Source organism: Myotis davidii, unplaced genomic scaffold (assembly GCF_000327345.1).
Source record: "Myotis davidii unplaced genomic scaffold, ASM32734v1 scaffold376, whole genome shotgun sequence".
Classification (NCBI taxonomy): Eukaryota; Metazoa; Chordata; class Mammalia; order Chiroptera; family Vespertilionidae; genus Myotis; species Myotis davidii.
The window spans coordinates 1,422,670-1,444,505 of NW_006288121.1; the positions used below are offsets into that span (position 1 = coordinate 1,422,670).

At 37.9% G+C, this 21,836-nt stretch overlaps 1 protein-coding gene across 1 annotated transcript in view; it reads left to right on the top strand.

Annotated features, from left to right (window-relative positions):
- The window catches only part of MALRD1 (MAM and LDL receptor class A domain containing 1), a 649,080-nt gene that overhangs the window by 345,565 nt on the left and 281,679 nt on the right, over positions 1 to 21,836 (top strand). The window contains exons 28-29 of the mRNA XM_006759937.1: positions 12,213 to 12,458; positions 14,372 to 14,529. Of these exons, the coding sequence (XP_006760000.1) occupies positions 12,213 to 12,458; positions 14,372 to 14,529 (404 nt within the window). The remainder of the gene's footprint in view (positions 1 to 12,212; positions 12,459 to 14,371; positions 14,530 to 21,836) is intronic.

Genomic DNA, 21,836 nt, shown 5'->3' on the forward strand with positions numbered 1-21,836 from the left:
CTCTGAGGCTCAGCTCCAGCTCTGAGACCTCGGCTGCTGAAAGCAGGTATCTGGGTTTGTTTGGGTTCTATAATTGTAACACTGTTGCAACTCCAGCTCTGAGGCCCAGCTGGCTGAAAGCAGGTTTCTGGGGATAGTTTAGCTTCTATAATTGCAACATAGTTGCTTAGAGTGCAGCTCAGAGCTGGGCGGCGGCAGGCGGGGAACCTTGGCTTCCTCCATCACTGGAGCAAGCAAGCCTCCTGTTTGCTTCAGCTACCTGGCTGCCAGCCGCCATCTTGGCTGCCAGTTAATTTGCATATTGCCCTGATTAGCCAATGGGAAGGGTAGCAGTCGTACGTCAATTACCATGTTTCTCTTTTATTAGTGTAGATTGTTCACTTTATATGCCAAAGTAAGTTTCAGGTTCATCAAAGGTTTAAAAATATAAAATCATACAGTAATCATTCAGCACTAGAAAAAATATGGGAAAATTTTATTTAATATTATATTGTCAAATATCATAAAAGGAAAGATTGACAAATTAGACTGCATAAAAGTACAAAATATAATTTTCCTAAAATGATATTAATCTTGATATTTATCTTTAGGTAATACTCATAGCTCCAGCTCTGTCTCATGGCCGCAGCTCCCTTCACAGTGCCTTAGACAAAACTAATTCTCCTCAGATACTCAAAGTTCTATCAGGTGCACTGAAAGGCAATGAAAGATTATTATATCCTACATTTCCTGGTGGCAAAAATAGTTCAGTGGACTGTCTTCATGCTATTCCTGGTAGTTGAACTTAAAATTTAGGGTATAGGATCAATAAATGGTGATGGAAGACTTGATTTGGAGTGGTGAACACACAATATGATGTACAGATGATGTGTTGTGGAATTTTTACCTGAGACCTATATAATTTTGTTAACCAGTGTCACCACAGTAAATTTAATTAAAAAATAAAACTTCAGCCCTAACTGGTTTGGCTCAGTGGATAGAGTGTCGGCCTGCAGACTGACGGGTCCCAGATTCGATTCCGGTCAAGGACATGTACCTTGGTTGCGGGCACATCTCCAGTAGGGGGTGTGTAGGAGGCAGCTGATCAATGTTTCTCTCTCATTGATGTTTCTCTCTATCCCTCTCCCTTCCTCTCTGTAAAAAATCAATAAAGTATATATTTTAAAAAAATAAAACTTCAGAAAATAATGATTTTTTATGATCAGACTCACTACCTTCCTTACCTTTCTAAATATGATAACTAGGAAAGAAGGTATACAAATTGTTCAGAAATGTCTTCCAAGTCAGAATCATTAAGGCATATTTCTTTTTACAGGTACTTTGGATTTCTTGTTTGTGTGCTTTTCCAATATAGAGTTAGAATCAGTTGAATGTTAGCATGTAATGTTAGCATAACATTTTAAAAATATTACTATTAAAATTGGGTAACTTAAAAATTGATATATAAGTCATTCTTTCTGGAAATATGTCCTGAATGAATCCGAGTAGTAACTTTGTTAGTGTAAATTTTGTCATGTAGCGAAAACTGCATAAACTGCTCTTAGAATATTTGAAGAGCTACTATTTGGAATGAGAAAGATGGAGGCTGTAGGGACAGTAATTGGACCAATTTGCACTTTTTTTGTTTCCAGTTGGGGCTGAGACTAGGGATAGTAAGCATTGCCTAGAAATATATTAGCACAAAAGCTGCTGTTTTCTCTGAACTAGAGCCTCAGCCATATTGGATCATGCACTACATTTAGCAAGCCAGTTGGAACCATATTAGTCCTTTCTCCTTAAAGCCTGGAGGCTTCTTTTCTGCCTAGACTTCCATGTTTTTCTTTTTTCTTAATGCAAACATATTTTTTTCTACCTATTTTTGGTCAGTTCCTTAAGGCTACTGTCAGCTATTTAATGGAATTTCTTCCACATATTACCTCCTTCCATGTTAACATTAAAAGTAGATGCCATTGTACTTCCTAGTTTCAAGATTTTGCTGCTAATTGCTAAGGATAAAAATCAAGAGGCTTAAAAAAAAAATATGATGGTCTTTCAAATGTTTCAGGATCTCCCAAAGCAACTGGTCTGCCTTTATTTTTTTTTATTTGTTTGTTTGTTTGTTTGTTTATTTATTTATTTATCTACTACAAAGAAATTAACCAAAAAGGTTTTAGGTTTTCTTTTCTATTGTCACATCACACAGAAGCGTTAGCGGCTCCTCTGAACTCTCTTTCCAGGTAAAAAGAATTGCAAAGTGAGAAAAGAAAAGCAGCCCCTAGCAACACAGTCTTGGCCTGGCAGGCGGGCCTTGGTGTTGCTACAAGCTGGAGATGCTCCTGTTGAACATGAACAATTTCTCAGAACGTCAATATTAGACAAGGCCACTCGGGGACCATGGCGGATTAAAATAAAAACAAGATCAGTTTGCAGTTTTGCCTGAACACAGACAAAACACAAACATTTTGATTCATCTGAGTGAAAGCTTTTTCTAACCAATTATAACTCAACTAGAGGCCCAGTGCACGATATCGCACAAGCCTCAGACTGACCACACCGGCGAGACCCAGACTGACTTCTGCCAGGCCAGGCAGAATGCCGGACTCAGAGTCAAGTCCCTGCCCCCCTGCACATGCCTCCCCACGCACGCAGCCCCGCCCACCCAGGCACGGCTCGCTGAGCACACAGCCTCCTGGTGACCGGTTGTGCTCGTGACGCTGTTATGGCGTCACAACCACAGGCCTTTTATGATATAGATTCTATTCTAGTTTTCCCTTTGTTAGATAAGAATTATTAAAACCGCCAATCATAGAATTAGCCCTTATTCCTGACAGTAATTGATATAGAGCAAAACTCCATTTCCTTGGACACCAACCCCCTCCAAAAATAGCCTAACCAAAGCCCTAATTCTATGATAAGTCCTTTATACCCTCTTACTGAACTGCCCCATTTATTCCAATATTTGCTACAAGTAATAAACCCTAGTTGTTCAGCTGCAGATGTGTGACTGATGGTCTTTGGCTGGAGGACAATGATAAGAGAGAAAATGGGGTCAAGATTGGGGGGTACCTGGTGCCCATTTTAAGGATTTAGCTTTTTCTCTTAGTGAGATTGAAGATTTTATTTTTTTTAACTTTTAATATTGCTTTTAAATGTTGTAATGGTTTTCAATTCACAGAAATAGTGCAAAAACTTTATGGAGAACTTGAACTTCATTCAGATTTGCAAATTATTATCAGTTTGCCCAATTGTTCTATATATAATCTTACTTTATTCTGAATCATTTTAGAATAAGTGGCAGACACCATCATGCCCTTTTACCTCTAAATAATTCATAGTCTGTTTCCTATACATTACATGTATAATGATCAAATCAGGAAATTTAACATTGCTACAATGTTACTATTCAATTTGTAGGCCTCATTCAAACTTTACTAGTCACCCCAAAAATGTCTTAATGCACTTTTCTTTAACCTGGTTGAGGATCCAATCAAGGATTATGCACTCCATTTAGATTTTGGGGTTTTTTTACTGTTGTTGTTTTGTTTGTTTGTTTTTTGATCCTCACCCTAGGATATTTTTTTCCATTGATTTTTAGAGGGAGTTGAAGGGAGGGAAGTGAGGGAGAGCAAGTGAGAGAGAAAGAAACATCAAAATGAGAGACATATGGAACGACTGCCTCCCACAGCAGCCTTTAACAGGGGCTGGGTATTGAACCTGCAACTGAGGTATGTGTCCTTGACCAGGAATAGAACCCTCAACCCTTTGTCCAGAGACCAACACTGCAGCCACAGAGTCAAACCACCCGGGGCATACTGCATTTAGCTCTCATGCATCTTTAGATTTCTTTCATCTATAACAATTACCCAGACTTTTAAAAAAAAAAACACAAAAAAAAAACCAAATACAGGCCTTTTATTTTGTGGAATATCCTATTTGTGTTTGTTCATTTCTCCTCATAATTAGATTCAGTTTATGCATTTTGGAGAAAAATACTACATACTAACATCACCATTTTTGAAAATCAGTCGATCATGTTTGTGAGTCTATTTATAAGCTCTATAACCTTGATACTTTGTTAAGTCTGTCTATATATGTCAATCCCATGCAGTGTTAATTATTATAGTTTCATATTACTAGTATATATTAAAATCAGTTAGTTTAAGCCTGCCAACTATTAAGCTAATGTAGGTACTTGGCATTTCCAAATACATGTTAGGATCATTTTGTTAATTTTTACTAAACCCTGTTGAAATTTTTGTTGGAATTATATTTTAATTGTAGATAAAATTGAGTTCTGAATATCATTGAGGTTTATGGTCATAAACCTGATAATTATCTAGTGTCTCTTTTTTTAACCAGTGATTTATAGTTGTCAGTTAAAGGCCAGGCATGTATTTTGTTAAACTTACCCCTAGAATTTTATTTTTGGGGGATGCTGTTTTAAAGGGATTTTTTAAAAAATTGGATTTCAGTTGTTTATTGTTAGAATATGAAAATATAATTGATTTTTGTATGTTGGTAGTATATAATCTTGCTAAATTTACTTGTTTGTAAAAATATCTTTCTACAGGTTTTGTAAAATTGTAGATGAACACATTGAGCATATTCTGACAGCTGCTTTAGCTTCTTTGATAATCTCTCTTATATCTATACTTGTTTCTATTGGCTAATTTTTCTTCTAGTTATAGATCACATTTTCCTGCTTCTTCACATGCTAGTAATTTTAATTTGACGCTATATATTGTGAACTTTATGTTGCTGAGCTCTGAAATTTGGAATATTCCTTTAAAAAGCATTGAACTTTGTTCTAGAGGCACTTAAGTTGCTTACAGTTCTGTTTGGTCCTTTTGATGCTTATTTTTAATTTTTTGTTTAAAAACAGGTTTAGAACAGAAATCACAATTTTTTTCTTCAGTATTTTTCTTTAAACGTAAGAGAAAATTTTTAGTCTTCTTTTCAAAGCCATCTCTTTTGAACACAAGTTTAGTTTAAGAAGAAAATATGTCTAGAGATTGAATGTGTTTAGCTCTGTTGAAACTACTCGACTTACATTTTAGTGAAATAGCCTAATCATAGATAATATGTAAACAAGTGAGCATGGGTAGGTCCCACTAAAACATTATTCAGTTACACAGGTGGTAGACCAGATATGGTCCTGACATTGTAGTTTGCCAACCCATAGTCTAGAATCTACTTCCTTCTAGAGTTTCTCTGTGTCGTTACTAAAGTGAATGCACTCTTTCTGGAGTTCCCACTAAATACCCTGCCTATTCAGCAAGGACTCTTCATGCTGACTGGTAGAAAGTCGAAGATATTTGGTCCTATGTGAATTCTGGTCATTTTTCAGCTTATAGCTCCTGGTTATGTTTCTATTAGAAATTGTTCTCTGTCTCTCTTTGTGGATTTGCCCTATAAATATGAAAATTAGAATTCATCCAAACACTTAAGCAATTCTCTGGATCTCTTTCTCTATAAAGCTCCTTTTCCATCACCACTTTGCCTTACAGACTCTCTCTCCTGAGCTCACTGCAGCCCCATTTTCTGCCGGGCTGACCCTGTAGGAGCTACATTCTAGAAAGTGCCTCAAACAGAAATATGGGGTAATAATTTGTGCTTTCCCCCCTTTCCCTAAGAGATCACAATTCTGTGCTTCCTGTTGGTCAATGATCTGAAAACACTTGTTTCATGTATTTTGTCCAGGTTTCTAATTGTTTATGACTGTAGGATAACCTCTTTGTTACTGTGTACATGCTAGGAGCAAAAGTCTTCTCATTACTCTTTTGATGCTCAAATTGTCTCTAATTTGGCCAGTAAGTTCATTTCAAAATTGGCTTTTTATTTTTTTGAAGGTGCTATCTGTTTTGCTTTTAAGTCATTTTTTTCTTTATTGATTAAGATATTATATATGTGTCCTTATCCTCCCATTATCCCCCCACCCCCACCCCTACTCATGCCCTCACCGCCTTGGTGTCTGTGTCCATTAGTTAGGCTTATGTGCATACATACAAATCCTATGGTTGATCTCTCCCCCTTACCCCCTCCCTCCTCTACCTTACCTCTGAGGTTTGATTGATGCTTCTCTGTCTCTGGATCTGTTTTTGTTCATCAGTTTATGTTGTTCACTATATTCCACAAATGAGTGAGATCATGTGATATTTATCTTTCTCTGATTGGCTTATTTCACTTAGCATAATGCTCTCCAGTTCCATCCATGCTGTAAAAAAATTAAAAATGGAATTCCCATTTGACCCAGTGATCCCACTTCTAGAAATATATCCCAAGAAACTAGGAACACCAATCATAAAGGATATGTGCACCCCTATGTTCATAGCAGCACAATTTACCATAGCTAAGATTTGGAAACAGCCTAAGTGTCCATCAGCAGATGAGTGGATTAAAAAACGGTGGTACATCTACACAATGGAATACTATGCTGCAGTAAAAAAGAAGAAATTCTTACCATTTGCAAAAATTGGATTTTTAAACCTGTCATCATGTTATAATTTTTTGAGCTCTTTATTATTTTCTATTTCAAGAAAAAAATCCCAGGCTCATCTTAAACTCTCTTTTCCTCAGCCCCAATAAACCATTTTATAAGAAGACCTGGTTCTTTGTATCAGGGAACAGTATTTAAATATAGTAGAGTTTGGGCAGTGTAGGGACATTTAATTTGTATTAAAATATCACTTTGGTTCTTTACTGTTTAATGGACCATACAGGACAGGGGTAGGGCACAGAGAATAGGAAAGAAAGCATTGCAATAAAATCACACACAATGGTAGTGACTAAAACCAATATAGTAACCATAGAGATGATGAGATATATTCTAATAGTAACATTTCTAATTAATAGAATTCACTGAAATAGTATAGATGAGTTATGAGATAAAATATATATTATTATTAATACAGCTCCCAGAGCTTGGGGCAATCCTCAGTTATAAGTTGGACCTTCATCCAAATTTGGCTTGGCTGTTAAGACTGATGATACCACATACACACCAAGAGGGTTTAAAAATGTCTATTACTCACATAATGAGGCTTTCTGGGAGATCAGAGTAGAACCCAGACATGTCCAAAAGTAGTTTTAGAGAGCAGGGAAAGTGGCTTAGAGTTGTATGGTGGTAGTAGTGCAACCAGGGAGAGGAATCCTGTGCACAGATAGGGGCTTGAGTGGTTTGAACCTAATGCCAACAGGAGAAGAACCTGGACTTTTTAATCAGCTTTGCCAAATATGGGCACAAGGGGAAAAGCTGTCAGTAATCAAGTCAAACCTAAAAAAATTGAGTCAGACTCCTATGCAGAGCTTCTTACAAGATTTTTTGTTGTTGTTTGTTGGTGTGTTTTTTTGTGTGTGTGTTTTTTTGGGGGGTGGGGGAGAGTATCTGGAGTTATAGAGTTGCCATTAACAGAGATGACGAGACTTTTCATTGAAAATAGTTTTGGGGATAAAATTCACAGATTGTATTTAAATGTGTTGAATTTCAGAAGTCTCTAAGATTTGAGTTGGAAATTTGTAACTTTTATAATTTTTTTTGAGTTACCCATTAAAATATTTTTCCAGGTATTTATTTTTGATTAAATTTACTGAAGTAACATTGGTTAATAACACTATATAAATTTCAGGTGCACAACTTTATAATATGACATTTGTGTACTCTACTGTGTGCTCATCACCAAAAGTCTGTCTCCTTCCACCACCATCTTTTAAGCCTCCTTACCCTCTTTGTCCTCCCCTAACCCTTTTCCCCTCTGGTAACCAACATTCTGTTGTCTGCATCTATGAGTTTGTTTTTTGTTTTGTTTGCTCCTTTTTGCTTTATATCCCACATATTTTATTTTTTACAAAACTAAACTGCCCACCAAGAGGGTCACTGCCTAATTTAAATAAATAATCCAAGTTGCACAATTTCATAAGAGCCTTGAATTCAGAATCACTTAAAGAAAGATGTACACCTTACTCTTAGATAGCTGATTGAATTGGACAACAGGCAAGGAAAATAATTTGGAAATAGGTGAATAGCATTAGTTGATAATATCCCTTGATATTTGTCGAAAAATGTTGCATGTTAGTTTATGGGTAGAATACATTATTGCAGTGAAACTTTATTTACTAGTGTAAAGGGCTTTCTATTCAAAAATAATCTGTGTAATATTTGAATTATTGTATTTTAAAATTATGCAACTATTTGTTTAGAAATGTAAAACTTAATCATTCTGATTATTCTAAAATATTAGCTATATTGATTATATAATATACTAGAGGCCCAGTGCACAAAATTCATGCACGGGCGGGGGGGGGTCCCTCAGCCTGACCTGTACCGTCTCCTGTGCGGGAGCCCTTGGGGGATGTCCAACTGCCATTTTAGGCCCCTCATACAGAGCTGTGTCTTGCCTACCATGGCCCATGCCTCCCCCCTCCAAGTTGGGGGAGGGTCCAGCTGGCCTGGGCCAGCGTCCATCATGGGGACTGCTGTGTTATGTGCACGTGCATGTGCATTCATGCTCCTGCGAGGCTTTTCTCCCATTGAGTGCTGAAGGGAGGGAGGATGAGGAGGCCTTTACCACCCTGGCGTGCCTGCTCCCATGCCTCGAGCTGCTCTCCATCCGCTCCCTTCCAGAATTCGCAGGTGACAGGCGTGCTTGCACGGGCACAGTCAGGCCTGGCTTGTCCTCGGAGGGCTTTCTGCCCAGGATGCGAGCCCCCTGTCTGGGTTGGACCAATCAGATGAATGAACGGACGGCTGGAGAAAGCTGCAGGGGCTTCCCTGTGGTGTGAGGGTCTCCTGTGTACTCTCTGTTGTCGCACCTGTGCCCTTCCTTCGTGGTATTGAGTCCACACCCTCTTGATTTGTGTGCACGATCCCTCCCAGGGGTCACCGCTGTCGCGCACACCCCCCTGGTTGGTGTCTGCCGACTGTGCCCCAAGAACTGCCTTCTGATGTGCGGGTGTTGCCCCTTGGCTCCCCCCACCGCACGTGGAGGTTGGTGGCGTCCCCGGGCAGAGTGCTCTGGGATGGCGGGCAGTGTCCCGGGGGTGTTTGTCGGGCTCGTGCACCTGGGAGAAAAAGAGGACTCCGGTGCTGGGGGCAGGGAAATGAGCCTCACACAAGTCCCTCTGCTGCGCATGCCTGCTGGTCTGTCAATATGCAAATTGGTCGTTACTGGGACACTGTAGCAGACAGTTAGCATATTACCTCTTTATATGTATGGATTGCAATCTGTAGTGTGTTCCCAATTAGAAAGATGTCCAAATTATTTTCTTATTTGCTTTAAAATAATTCGATTTTAGCTTGGTTTAGTCACTTTGGAGGAAAGTATTTTCAGGAGCAGTTTGTTTTTACTCCCCAAGCAAATTGGAATTGACAGAATCAATACCAATGCCAACTTGAATAAAATGAAACAATCTAGTAATTTCTCAGGTTTCCCACATTCCCATGAGAACATAATGCATCTGGTAGTCAGTGCTACCACTTTTGTTCCTGGGTGATCTCATGTGTTATGATAGTTGATCTGATATCACTACTCTTCAAGTCAATGGATTTAAAAAATAATTTTTTTATACATTAGACCTGGGTTCAAATTGCATCTCTGCTCTTGAAAAATCAGCAAGTCATTTAATGTCTATAATCCTCATTTTCTCATCTATAAATAAATGTGAGGATTAATGTAAATGATCTCCATTTCTATGTAGCTCAAAAAATGCTTTAAGGTTATGATTTAGAATCAAGCTCTGTAATTCAAACATTAGAAGTCTTTTGTCTTACCCCTAATCTGATAAAACTGACCTGGGCATGTAAGTGAAAATCATTTAAACCCACACTGCAAGAATATGAAATATTAGCAGTTAACCCAAAAAGAACGTTTTGTTAGGGGCATAATGCACAGTTGAAACTTATGTCCAAAGGCTTTGCAATTGTAAAGGCCATTTAATGAGGCAATCTGCAACACGCAGTTCAGGAACAATTAGTGTGCAAAATGGCTAGCAGCCTTCAGAACACCAGTCTCCTCCCCAGTGGTTTCTACATGGCATTCCAGTCCTCTCCTCCCACTTCTTGCCTCTTACTCATCGCTTTTCTTAAATGCAAGACTCATTCAGGACTAAACGCTTCTAGATAAGATTTTATTTTATTATTTTATTACTTCATTATTTTTTATTGTATTAATTATGGTGACATTGGTTGAAACAATTATATAGGTTTCAGCATGTACAATTCTATAACACATCAACTGTATAATGTATTGTGTGTTCACCACCCCAAGTCAAATCTCCTTCCATCACCATTTATTCCCCCTTTACCCTCATCTACCTCCTCCCACCTCCTTCCCCTCTGGTGATCACAATGTTATTGTCTGTGTCTATGAGGTTGGATTCTTGTGTGTGTGTGTGTGTGTGTGTGTGTGTGTGTGTGCGTGCTGTTTTTGTTTTTTGCTTAATCCCTTCACCTTTTCCACCGCAACCACGCCCCTCTGACAGCTGTCATTCTGCTCTCTGTATCTATGAGTCTGTTTCTATTTTTGTTTGTTAGTTTGTTTTGTACATTAGTACTTGTCTTTCTCTGACTTATTTCATTCAGCATACTACTCTCCAGGGCTAACAATGCTGTTGCAAAGGGTAAGATTTCCTTTTTTTTTTTGGTACAGATGAGTAGTATTCTCTTGTGTAAACTGTACCACAGCTTTTTTATTCACTCATCTATTGATGGACACTTGGCTGCTTCCAAATCTCGCTTATTGTAAATAATGCTGTAGTGAATATAAGGGCACATATATTCTTTTGAATTAGTATATTATGTTTCTTTGGATATATCCGCAGAAGTGGAATCTCAGAGTCATAAGGTAGTTCCATTTTTAATTTTTTGAGGAATCTCCACACTGCTTTTCCATTGACTGTACCAGTCTGCATTCCCACCAGCAGTGCATGAGGATTCCCTTTTCTCCATATCCTCACCAATACTTTTTGTTGTTTGTTGTTTGTGGAACTGTCAATTTATGACCTATGCCCATTTTTAATTGGGTTGTTTGTTTGTTTGTTTGTTTTTTGGTAGATAAGATTTTATTAGCAAGAGTTTCCTGCTAATAAACACCTTTGGACAAATCTCTCAATCACCTTCTAGCTCTAACTCACACAGTCCTCACCACCAGGCAACTTGCCTCAGGCCATGGAAATTATCATGTAGGTGTGGAATTATCAGTTCCTCTACAGGAAGATGGAAAAGATGGACAGAAAGAAAATTTCTGCAACTACAGCATCACAGAGCAAATGTGAAGCTAATGTCCCAAGTTGGATCTCCAAGCAACTTTCCTACTGAAATATTGTTATCAATTGTTCTATTGTAATATTGGAGCCGGATAATAATAATACCTTCAATGACCATACTGAATTGCTTTATAATTTCTAAAGCACTTTATTTTACTTATTCATTTATTTGACTTATATTTGCTGATCACCTAATACCTTTATATTCTTGCCCCTGCTTGAAGGAATTATCATATATATGCTTGGCTTCTGATAAATGTTGGGGTGCATGGATACTAATGGAATGTACTTCCAAATGCGCCATTTACACTAATAAAAGAGAAACATGCAAATTGGTGTCACTCCACTACACCCACCAGTCAATCAGAGTGACTATGCAAATTAACCCAACAAAATTGGCAGTTGATTTACATACACAGGTGTGGAGCAAAGACTGAAGGCTCCAGCCGGAGTGAAGACTGAAGACTGAAGACTGAAGAGGCTTGCCTTCTCTGCTGTGGCTGGACCAAATGCCTGGGCCCCGGATGCTGGAGGAAAACCAACCGGTGCCAGTAGCCAGGGGAAGGAAGGCCTATTGCGTGAATCTTCATGCAACGGGCTTCTAGTAATATATAACCTCTTAGAACCCTAAAGATTTTGTTTCAGCTTAAAAAATGGGAAGCTCACTTTGGCTTTTACTAGTAGATATAATATACATCCTCAAATATTGCTTATAAGAAATACTGTATTTAAAAAGTCTTGAAGTACTTTTCTAGATCAATAAAATTATATTTCTTTTTTTCTTTTTCTTTTTCTTTTTCATTTAGAATGATCCTTGTGAGCGAGGGATAGGCCAGGACCCTGGGGAGAATTAAGGACAGAGAGATAGGGGTCAGATAACTCAAACTCCTAAGAACACCATATTTATTTATATTTTAAAGTGAAACCCCCTTTACTACCTTTTAACTTCATAATTTTTTTGTTTTCTGTTTTAGGTTACTGCCCACATGGCTATCAGGAATGTCAGAATGGCCAATGTTATAAACCAGAGCAAAGCTGTAATTTTGTAGATGACTGTGGAGATTCCACTGATGAAAATGAATGTGGGAGCTCCTGTACTTTTGAACAAGGCTGGTGTGGCTGGCAAAACTCCCTGGCTGAAAACTTTGACTGGGTTTTGGGAGTTGGCTCTCATCAAAGCCTAAGACCCCCCAAAGACCACACACTTGGAAATGAAAATGGTAGGTTGTTAGGTTGGTATAGTCACTCTAATCATATTCACAATGAGCATCACTTTATCTTCCCTGACAGCAACTGGAGTGCTCTGGATAGACCACCATGGTGCCACGGCAAGTAACTCAAACATTTAATGAGTGTATTTGTCTCCAAGGACTTCCATAACCCAGTGCCACCAACTGGATAGTATAAATAGCAAACATTTATTAGTATACACAGCAAACATTTATTCTCTCAGTTTGGGAGGCTAAAATTCTGAAAGCAGGTGTCAGCCGGACTGGATTTGAGAGCCCCTATGGGAGAAGCATCTGTTCCATGCCTCTCTCCCAACCTATGGTAACCTCACATTTCTTGCCTTGCAGGAGCTATTCTCCTTGTGTCTTCACATCATATTCCCTCCATGCATATCTGCCTCTGTGTCCAAATTTCCTCCTCCCTTTTTTAGGAGACAAACATAGTGAATCATGGTCCACTCTAATGACCTTATTTTAACCTGATCATTGACAAGACCCTATTTCCAAATATGATCACATTTATAGAGACTGCAGATAGGACTTCAAAATCTGTTAGGGAACACAATTCACCCATAACAGTGAGTATTCAAAATCTAATCTCATGTTGATAAATGTAGATAGATGATAATGTATGCTGCCATAAGGTAGAGTTCATAAAACTCAACATTTTTCCTGTTGTGTTGCCTATTAAAATTCTCAGTGTTTCATTTATGTACTCTACTGATGACTGCATTTTTGCAAGTTCCTTTATTTATATCTCATAGGTAATTTTTGCATTGTTTTTCAATAACTGGATAGTCTTTTAATTACAACTCTGCTAACAGGGCCAGAGAAAGCCTCCTTTAGCTGCTACTGTGGTTCAAATGGTCTAGGGCAGGGGTGGGAAAACTTTTTGACTCGAGGGCCACAATGGGTTCTTAAACTAGACTGGAGGGCCGGAACAAAAGCATGGATGGAGTGTTTGTGTGAACTAATATAAATTCAAAGTAAACATCATTACATAAAAGGGTACGGTCTTTTTTTTCAATAGTTTTATTCATTTCAAATGGGCAGGATCCGGCCCGCGGGCCATAGTTTGCCCACGGCTGGTCTAGGGAGTTCAGTAAGCTGGGCCTACACACCAGCTTTGAGCTCAACATCATCCCCTATGATTATGATTGAATCCCAGAGAAACTTTTTATGTTATCAATATTTCTAAGATAGGTAAGGTTTTTGGGGTTCATTAAATGATTTCTATAGCTATCTTGTTGGTGAAACAGCATAAATTTCTTGTCAGATGAGTTAATCTGCATACAGTAAAATACTTTGCTAAAAGCATGCAGTTGGAAATTGTTCTGTCAGTGAGTTAGAGGCAAGCCTCTTAGATTTCCCTTTTGTTTGGCAGCTCAGATCATATGAAATATAATTAAAAACTCTAACCATTCATCCACCTATGGACACCTATTTTGCTTCCATATCTTGGCTATTGTCAATAATGCTGCAATAAGCATAGGGGTGCATTTACCCTTTTGAATTACTATTTTCATTTTCTTTAGATAAACACCCAGGATTATATGGTAGCTCAATTTTTAATTTTTTGAGGAACTTCCATACTGTTTTCCACAGTGGCTGTACCAATTTACATTTCCACCAACAGTCCATGAGGGCTTTCTTTTCTCCAAAATCCTCACCAACTCTTGTTATCTCTTATCTTTTTCATAATTGCCACTCTGATTGGTGTGAGGTGATATCTCATTATGGTTTGATTTGCATTTCCCTGATAATTAGTGATGAGCCTCTTTTTATGTGTCTATTGGCCATTCACGTCAAGTATATTTTAATTTACAAATAACTCAAAGATGGAAAAGCTAAAATAATTCCCTCATTGCTATTTTATCCTGTCTGATTCCTGTCTTTGTTCCTAGGGCACTTTTTGTATCTGGAGGCTACTCCGGTGGGCCTTCGGGGTGAAGAAGCGCACCTCAAGAGTGGTGTGTGGCAAGAATCCAGCGCTGCATGCACCATGAGCTTCTGGTATTTCATATCTGCAAAAGCCACAGGGTCCATTCAGATTCTCATCAAGGTAGGATCTTTGCCCATGATGCTTCTGAATTTGGTGACGTTTCCTACAAATAGCACAAGGCCAAAAAGGTTTTAATTACAAGCTGCTAACAGGGCCAGAGAAAGCCTCCCTTAGCTGCTACTGTGGTTCAAATGGTCTATGGAGTTCAGTAAGCTGGGCCTACACACCAGCTTTGAGCTCAACATCATCCCCTATGATTATGATTGAATCCCAGAGACACTTTTTATGTTATCAATCTGTCTAAGACAGGTAAGTTTTTTTTTCTACTTAGATATTTCCGCCCCTATATTTCTTAGAAAAAGAAAGTAGAGTATTTGTACATCTGAAAGGAGAGTGACTATCCTTTTTAACTCATATGTGAGTGATCATTAAAGGAACTGATATTAGATATTCTGGTTTCTAAGCACACAGTGCAAAGAACTGCACTGCTCAGGAGCGTGATCAAGGTATGATTACTTTGAACTGCTTATTAACTACGACACAATAATGCATTTTACTCCCGAGGATTAATTGGATGTTTCTGTCAGGGCTTTAATTTAGTATAATAATGTGATAGTGTTTGGAGAGCAAAATAACAAAGTATATGTTAATATTAATGAGACTTGGTTCATATACCTTACTCTTTGGCAAGTTCAAACAGCAGCAAAAAGGAGGGGCGTGTGTGTGTGTGTGTGTGTGTGTGTGTTGTTCATTTCAAGAATCTAGTTAGAATTTTAAGAAAGCTGACTTTAAAATCATGCTCTTGAGGCTACAGCTGCTTCATTGCCCAGGCGCTTTGGTGAAGCGCCCTGACGCTGCTGGAAATGCCTGACCAGGAAATCGGGCTCACCTGTCTGCACAGTCCATGTTTTATCTGAAACCTGAGCTAACTTTATAATTTAGGGCTCCGCTCTAATAATGCAGGAAATCCAGCCTGATAAAATACATGCAGCAAATACTGCAGTGATTTATGCTTATATTTACATTGGAGGACTTACTAACATATAATGCTTGCAGTTCTCACAAGGGTGTTTTTCTAGGATCTGTTGAATGTGATACTTATGTGATGTGTACCATGCAGAGGGATTGGTTCAGCTCTGCAGACTCTGCTTTAATTATTTTTTTCCATCACGTTTGCATTTCAGGCCTCTTACTGTATAGACACACATTTTATATTACTATAAAATGTACAATTAAACTATTTAGAAATACATCTTCCTAATGAGTCATGTTGAACTCCTACATACCCATGGACGTTTAACAACATTTTAAAAAACTGACTACCTAACATATTAAAAACACTTATTTAAAAATATATGTCTATTCTCATTTAGTGACATTAATTACAAAGGAGAGAAAAAGTTTATAGCATGTATTGATTCTTTCATGAATTTTAGGGTAATCATTTTATTTTGCTAGTTAATATGATACACAGTTTTGGTCATCATTACGAAGATCTTCTTAGGCTTCTCTCTGCAGAACCAGGCTGGACTGCACCCTGCTCATTCGTCTGAAAGCATCCCAGCCAGCTGGTAAACAAGAGCGGCAGGGAATCTGCTTTCATTTTTTTTCTCTTTTCTTCCCATCTTTTAAACTGAGTGTCCCTCAGAGTTCTAGAAGTTCTTCCTGCTCCCTGGCTATTCATTTATATTTATTCTGTTTCAACAGAGAGACTGTAAAATCCTGAGAGCAAGGCCTCGAGGGTTTGGTCTCTATGTGCCCGTCCCAGCTATTCAGAGAAGGGGCTGATGGGTGAAGGCACTGCAGGAAGAGTGGTGCCCTCCTAGAGCCACTGCCAAGCTCAGGACAATCCTTGTTAGGGACAAAGGAATGGCTGTTTGGCATTATATGCACAACATTTGGGTCATATCGGAGAATTTTTAATCAAATCTGAAATACACACATGCAATCAGATGCAAGTCACATTACTATTGAACTCTTCTTAGGCTTCTCTCTGCAGAACCGGGCTGGACTGCACCCTGCTCATTCGTCTGAAAGCATCCCAGCCAGCTGGTAAACAAGAGCGGCAGGGAATCTGCTTTCATTTTTTTTCTCTTTTCTTCCCATCTTTTAAACTGAGTGTCCCTCAGAGTTCTAGAAGTTCTTCCTGCTCCCTGGCTATTCATTTATATTTATTCTGTTTCAACAGAGAGACTGTAAAATCCTGAGAGCAAGGCCTCGAGGGTTTGGTCTCTATGTGCCCGTCCCAGCTATTCAGAGAAGGGGCTGATGGGTGAAGGCACTGCAGGAAGAGTGGTGCCCTCCTAGAGCCGCTGCCAATCTCAGGACAATCCTTGTGAGGGACAAAGGAATGGCTGTTCGGCATTATATGCACACCATTTGGGTCACATCTGAGAATTTTTAATCAAATCTGAAATACACATATGCAATCAGATGCAAGTCACATTACTATTGAACAATAATCTATATATGTAAAAGCCTAAGTAACCTTTACAACTGGACAACCAGTGTCCGGCCAGTAGCTATGATGCGCAATGACCACCAGGGGGCAGACACTCAGCACAGGAGCTGCCCCCTAGTGGTCAGTGCGCTCCCACAGCCAACTTTCCACAGCCAGCCAACCTCCTGCAGTCCCTCCCTCGAGCCGACCAGCCAGCCTTGATCGACCCCCATCAGAACTGGGTGAGATGGCCCCAATCGGCCAGGAGGAACTCCAATTGTTCATGAATTCATGCACCGGGCCTCTAGTTTAATAATAATATAGTTTTAAAGGGTAGTATTGATTGCAGAGCACAACCACAGTAACACACAATTATAGATACATTTATTGAAAACCAACCACATACCATTTGTTGAACATCAGCAAGTATTATTTCATGTCATTCTTGGCACAACCCTCTGAGTTAAATAATGTGAGCCCCAGTTTTACTACAGCAGGGAACAAAGGAGTCTCATAGAAATAACATAACCATCCCCTGGCTACCTAGCCAGTCAGTAACAGACTGGGGGTTGGAATTCAAGTGTATTTACATGCAAAACGTATTTGTTCATCCCTCACCATCCCCGAGTGTCCCTCACTGATAATAGTGCATGTTTTACTCTCCTAATGAGATGGAGATTTTATTTTACTGAGATCCAAATTCATTGCATAGAATCATTTTATTTTTTTGAGAAACAAAATGAATAGTCCTTAGAATGGATATGTGTAATTGTTAAACTACTCCTGTCATAAAGGAGTTAATTCAGGGAAATCCCAACAAAGAAAATCTATTGCTTTAGGGAATATTTAGTAAAGAGCAGTATTCTTTTACATAATATATTATGCTTTTAGTGATATGAGAACTACTTTTAACTAAACAGGTGCAATTGAAACAAATGTAATCTTTGGGTATTAAAGTGATATGTGAATTACAAGAAGGTAGAAGAAGTATTTTGTTGAGAAATTAACCTTAATATTTTTCTTTCCTTTGAAGTTTGCTTTGGTTATTAATGTAAAAAAATAACCATGATAAAATGAAGTGGCTAAAATTTTTCAATAGCAATAACAACTTTAAAAAATACAGCTAGTTTTATTGTGAGATTATAGTTTGTCAAGTAGAAGGAGTGTTACCTAACACTCACTGCTTGGGCCAAGCCACTTTGAGAATGGGATTTAGTCCATGGGAACTGGTGATCTCTGCACTGCCTTCCTCACTGAAGACTCAGATAGGCTAAGTAGTAAGTTCAAGGTTATAAGTTACTAGATGAGCTAAGAATTGAACTCAGGGATTATACATATCAAGATTAGAATGTTATACCTTACAAGCTGTTTTCTTTCTATGGAGGAAGATTGAATGTTGATCATCTCAATTAAAATCCATGGGCCATATCTTTTTCTGAATTTAGTAATAATTCATTTTTAATAGTACACTTATTCTTGATAACATTGATCATTTTAACCTACCTTTTAACTTATTTAAATTTGATACATTCTCATCAAATTTACATATATTGCTCTTCAGGTCATCTAAGATTTAAAACAAAAAAGCACATGCCCAGGAGTAGCGTAAGAGTTCTACAACATAAAAGTTTACTTGTTTTTATAAATATATTTAATTTTATTCATATTTCCACTCACTTGTTTTCTTATGGGGTTAGTTAATGATGAATAGTATGTAGATTTTAATACGCTATAAAGAATTTGAGGAGAATATTTTAATTTACCTGTGTCTGACATTTTGTTGTCATGGGTATACCTCTGTTTATTCATCAAGAAACAAAACACCTTTGCATCTTTTCAGTTAGTCATTTGAAAAAATACAGGAACACCTGCTACCTGAAGAGCATTATTGTGTTTTGGAGCTACTCCATCCGTAATAAACTGCTATTTTAATCAAGAGGACTGTATGCTGTGGGGAATTTGCATCTACTTGACTGAAGGCATTCTGGGCTATCCATTATACCATTATGATAGAAAACATAATATATTCAAGCCAGAAGTGGAGAAAAATAATGTGTTTCAGGAGAGCCCTTCTGATTATAGCAGCCTAGTTATGCTGAAAGACCATAATTAAATTAGTTCATTGCTTTATCTTGCTAAATGATTCAGAGAATTTTAGAGCTGGTGGGGTCCTTGAAATACGTGTAATCTAAGCTATTCATTTTACGGATGAAGGAACTAAGATTATGAGGTCATATTTCTTGCCCCAGCTCGTATGGTATTTTAAGAAAAAAAGTTAGGATATGAATCCAATTCTTCTGACTTCTAATTTAGAGTTATTAGACTTGACTTCCTGGAAATTCTATGTAGAGATCATATTGAATATGGGAATATAAATTTTGTTCAATAGGCAGTGAAAAATGTCAAGTCAACAAACAAAAGGACAGATTCCTTGGCTTATTCAGTAGAATAAGTCATCTTTTATTCTCAATCTAGAGAACAACGAGCCTCAGTTGTCAACTGAGAAAAGTGAGCCTTTTCCATCTGCCCACCCTACCCCTGCCCTCTCCCCAGCTCACACGCTCACCGCATCCTGAGCTGAGGTCTACATCTACTGTAGTTACTGACACTACATGTGCCTAAGTATGAGGGTATGTCAGATTTTCAGACGTAGACATGTTTTGATCTCTTCAGCTTACTGAATATCTGGTGCTATTTTACTCTCATCGCTGGCGTCTTATTCACTGTTTCAGAGAAAATGATGTAGAAAATATGGATAGAGAGGATACATAGAATCTCTATTGATACATACTCTGAAAATTTGATTGTTTTGGACTGCCATGTGGATTTTGTAAATCAATTATACTAAACTTTTAGTATCAAAAAAAATTTTTTTTTCAGAATTGGTTCAGCACCTTAACAATTCCATCTACGTAGTGTGAGCGACTAGCATAGTGATTGCATTATTAACCTTGACCAAGTCAGGGGAGAAAAGTTGATCTTTGCATTTCAAGCTGGAGCCATGCAAGATATCGACACACTCAGAGATTTATTAAATTAGCTGTTACCAGATCACAGTGCCCTGATTTATATATAATAAATGTTTATTTTTAATCACCCTGGAGAACATGGGCGTATTTGTTCCAGACCTATTTTTTACTAAGTAAGATTTGTTAAAAACTTCTTGATTCTTTCCTACATCTCTTAACTCTTTCAGGTTCCCCTCCTGCTACCCACTAGAACTTCTGTGTAGCCAGTGCCACTGGAGTCCCTTCTGTCACAGAGAAAACATTTCTTTAGGATGCTAACACCGTGTAATTAATCCCAGGAGTTTTTGCTTTACACGAGACACATATGGTCAGCACTGCAGAACATTATTCTCATACTCTAGCTGCTATTTCACTTCTATTTAGACTTCTACTGCTGCTACTATTCTTGTCGTGTCCAGTTATTGGCTGATTCCCCTCTTTTTTTTTTCATACAAGACATAATATATGTCTTTTACATATCTTAACTCACTTAATCTGCAAGATAAATTTGTGAGGTAGATTCTTTGCCCTAATTTTACAGAGAAGGAAATTGAGACCAGGTCACATAAATAGTAAGTGGTATAATCGGGGTTAAAAGCCAAGTCTAAGTTCAAAATCCACACTCTTAACCGTTACTTTTAACTTCTGCTATTTGCATTTAAACCATTTTTATACACAGCATGTAGAGATATTACTGCCTATCAAAGTTTTCTAGTGGCTCAGAAATCATACAAATTAGAGATGTCCATCTCTACATACTAATAAATCCGTAGGCCTGTTCCACACACATGTTAAAGAGGGGACATGATTATGTTCAGCAACTTCTGCTGTTTTATTTATTTTTCCACATTAGCTTGTCAATATCTATTAACAGTAATTGTATTTACCTAAAGCACTCTCCCTTATATCTAATATAATTCATAAATTTCAAAATCATATCTAATATCATTTTGCTGCATTTTTGGTAAGGAAAGAATGAATTTAAAACAATGTAATTTGACTTATATAAGAACAAAACTAGATAGATGAATCTACTAATTAATTACATTAATTATTATTCAAGCTTGAAATTTTTAAAATTATTGCAAACATCTATTCTTTCAGAATCTTCCTCTCAAATGGTCAAACTTGGTCAATAATAATGTTTCCCTCTTCAAAACTGAGACATTCTAAATTAAAATCAGAGTTTTTCAAGATCTGGAGTTTACCATGTGTGTGGGTGTTTGTGGGTATCATTGACTTATTAGTGTGATGAACTTCTGAATTCTCAGAATACTTCTATAAATGTAAAAAATAAAATATTTGAATTATAAAGGAACAATTAAATTAATACTAGTTATTAAAATATTTTAATCCAAAATTATGACTTAATAAATGTATGTTAAATGACAAGATCTAATGGAATATAAAATAACTACTATTATTTTAAAGGAGTAATCAGATAATCACAGACCTTTAACATTATATCAGATATTATTATTATTGGTTAGAGAGTCATAGGTAGTACTAATATCTGTAGTTTGCTGCCTGTATTCTTGATTGAAGAAAATACCCAATTTTATTTGAAAGGTAGCAAGAATAAAGATGCATTTCCTTCCACTGTTGTGGGTGGGAAACAGGCTCTCCCATGGGATTATGAGGAAAGCATTTCAAGGATCCATGCATGCACGGGAAACTGTGATGTGGCAAGGTGCTTTATTGGTGATGCTTGCCTTTGCCCCTGGTCCTCCAATGTCCCATTTCCCTCCCTCCAGCCATGGGAAAGGTCTAATCTTGTATTCAGCAGGGCCAAGGCAGAGGCCATGCCCAGAGTTTCTGCTTCATAGTTCTTGGGAGCCTAAGCAGTCTGTCCCAGGCCCCAGATGGCCACTAGGCCTGTATGGTCCCATGTTCCTGGGTGGGAGAGAACACAAACTAAA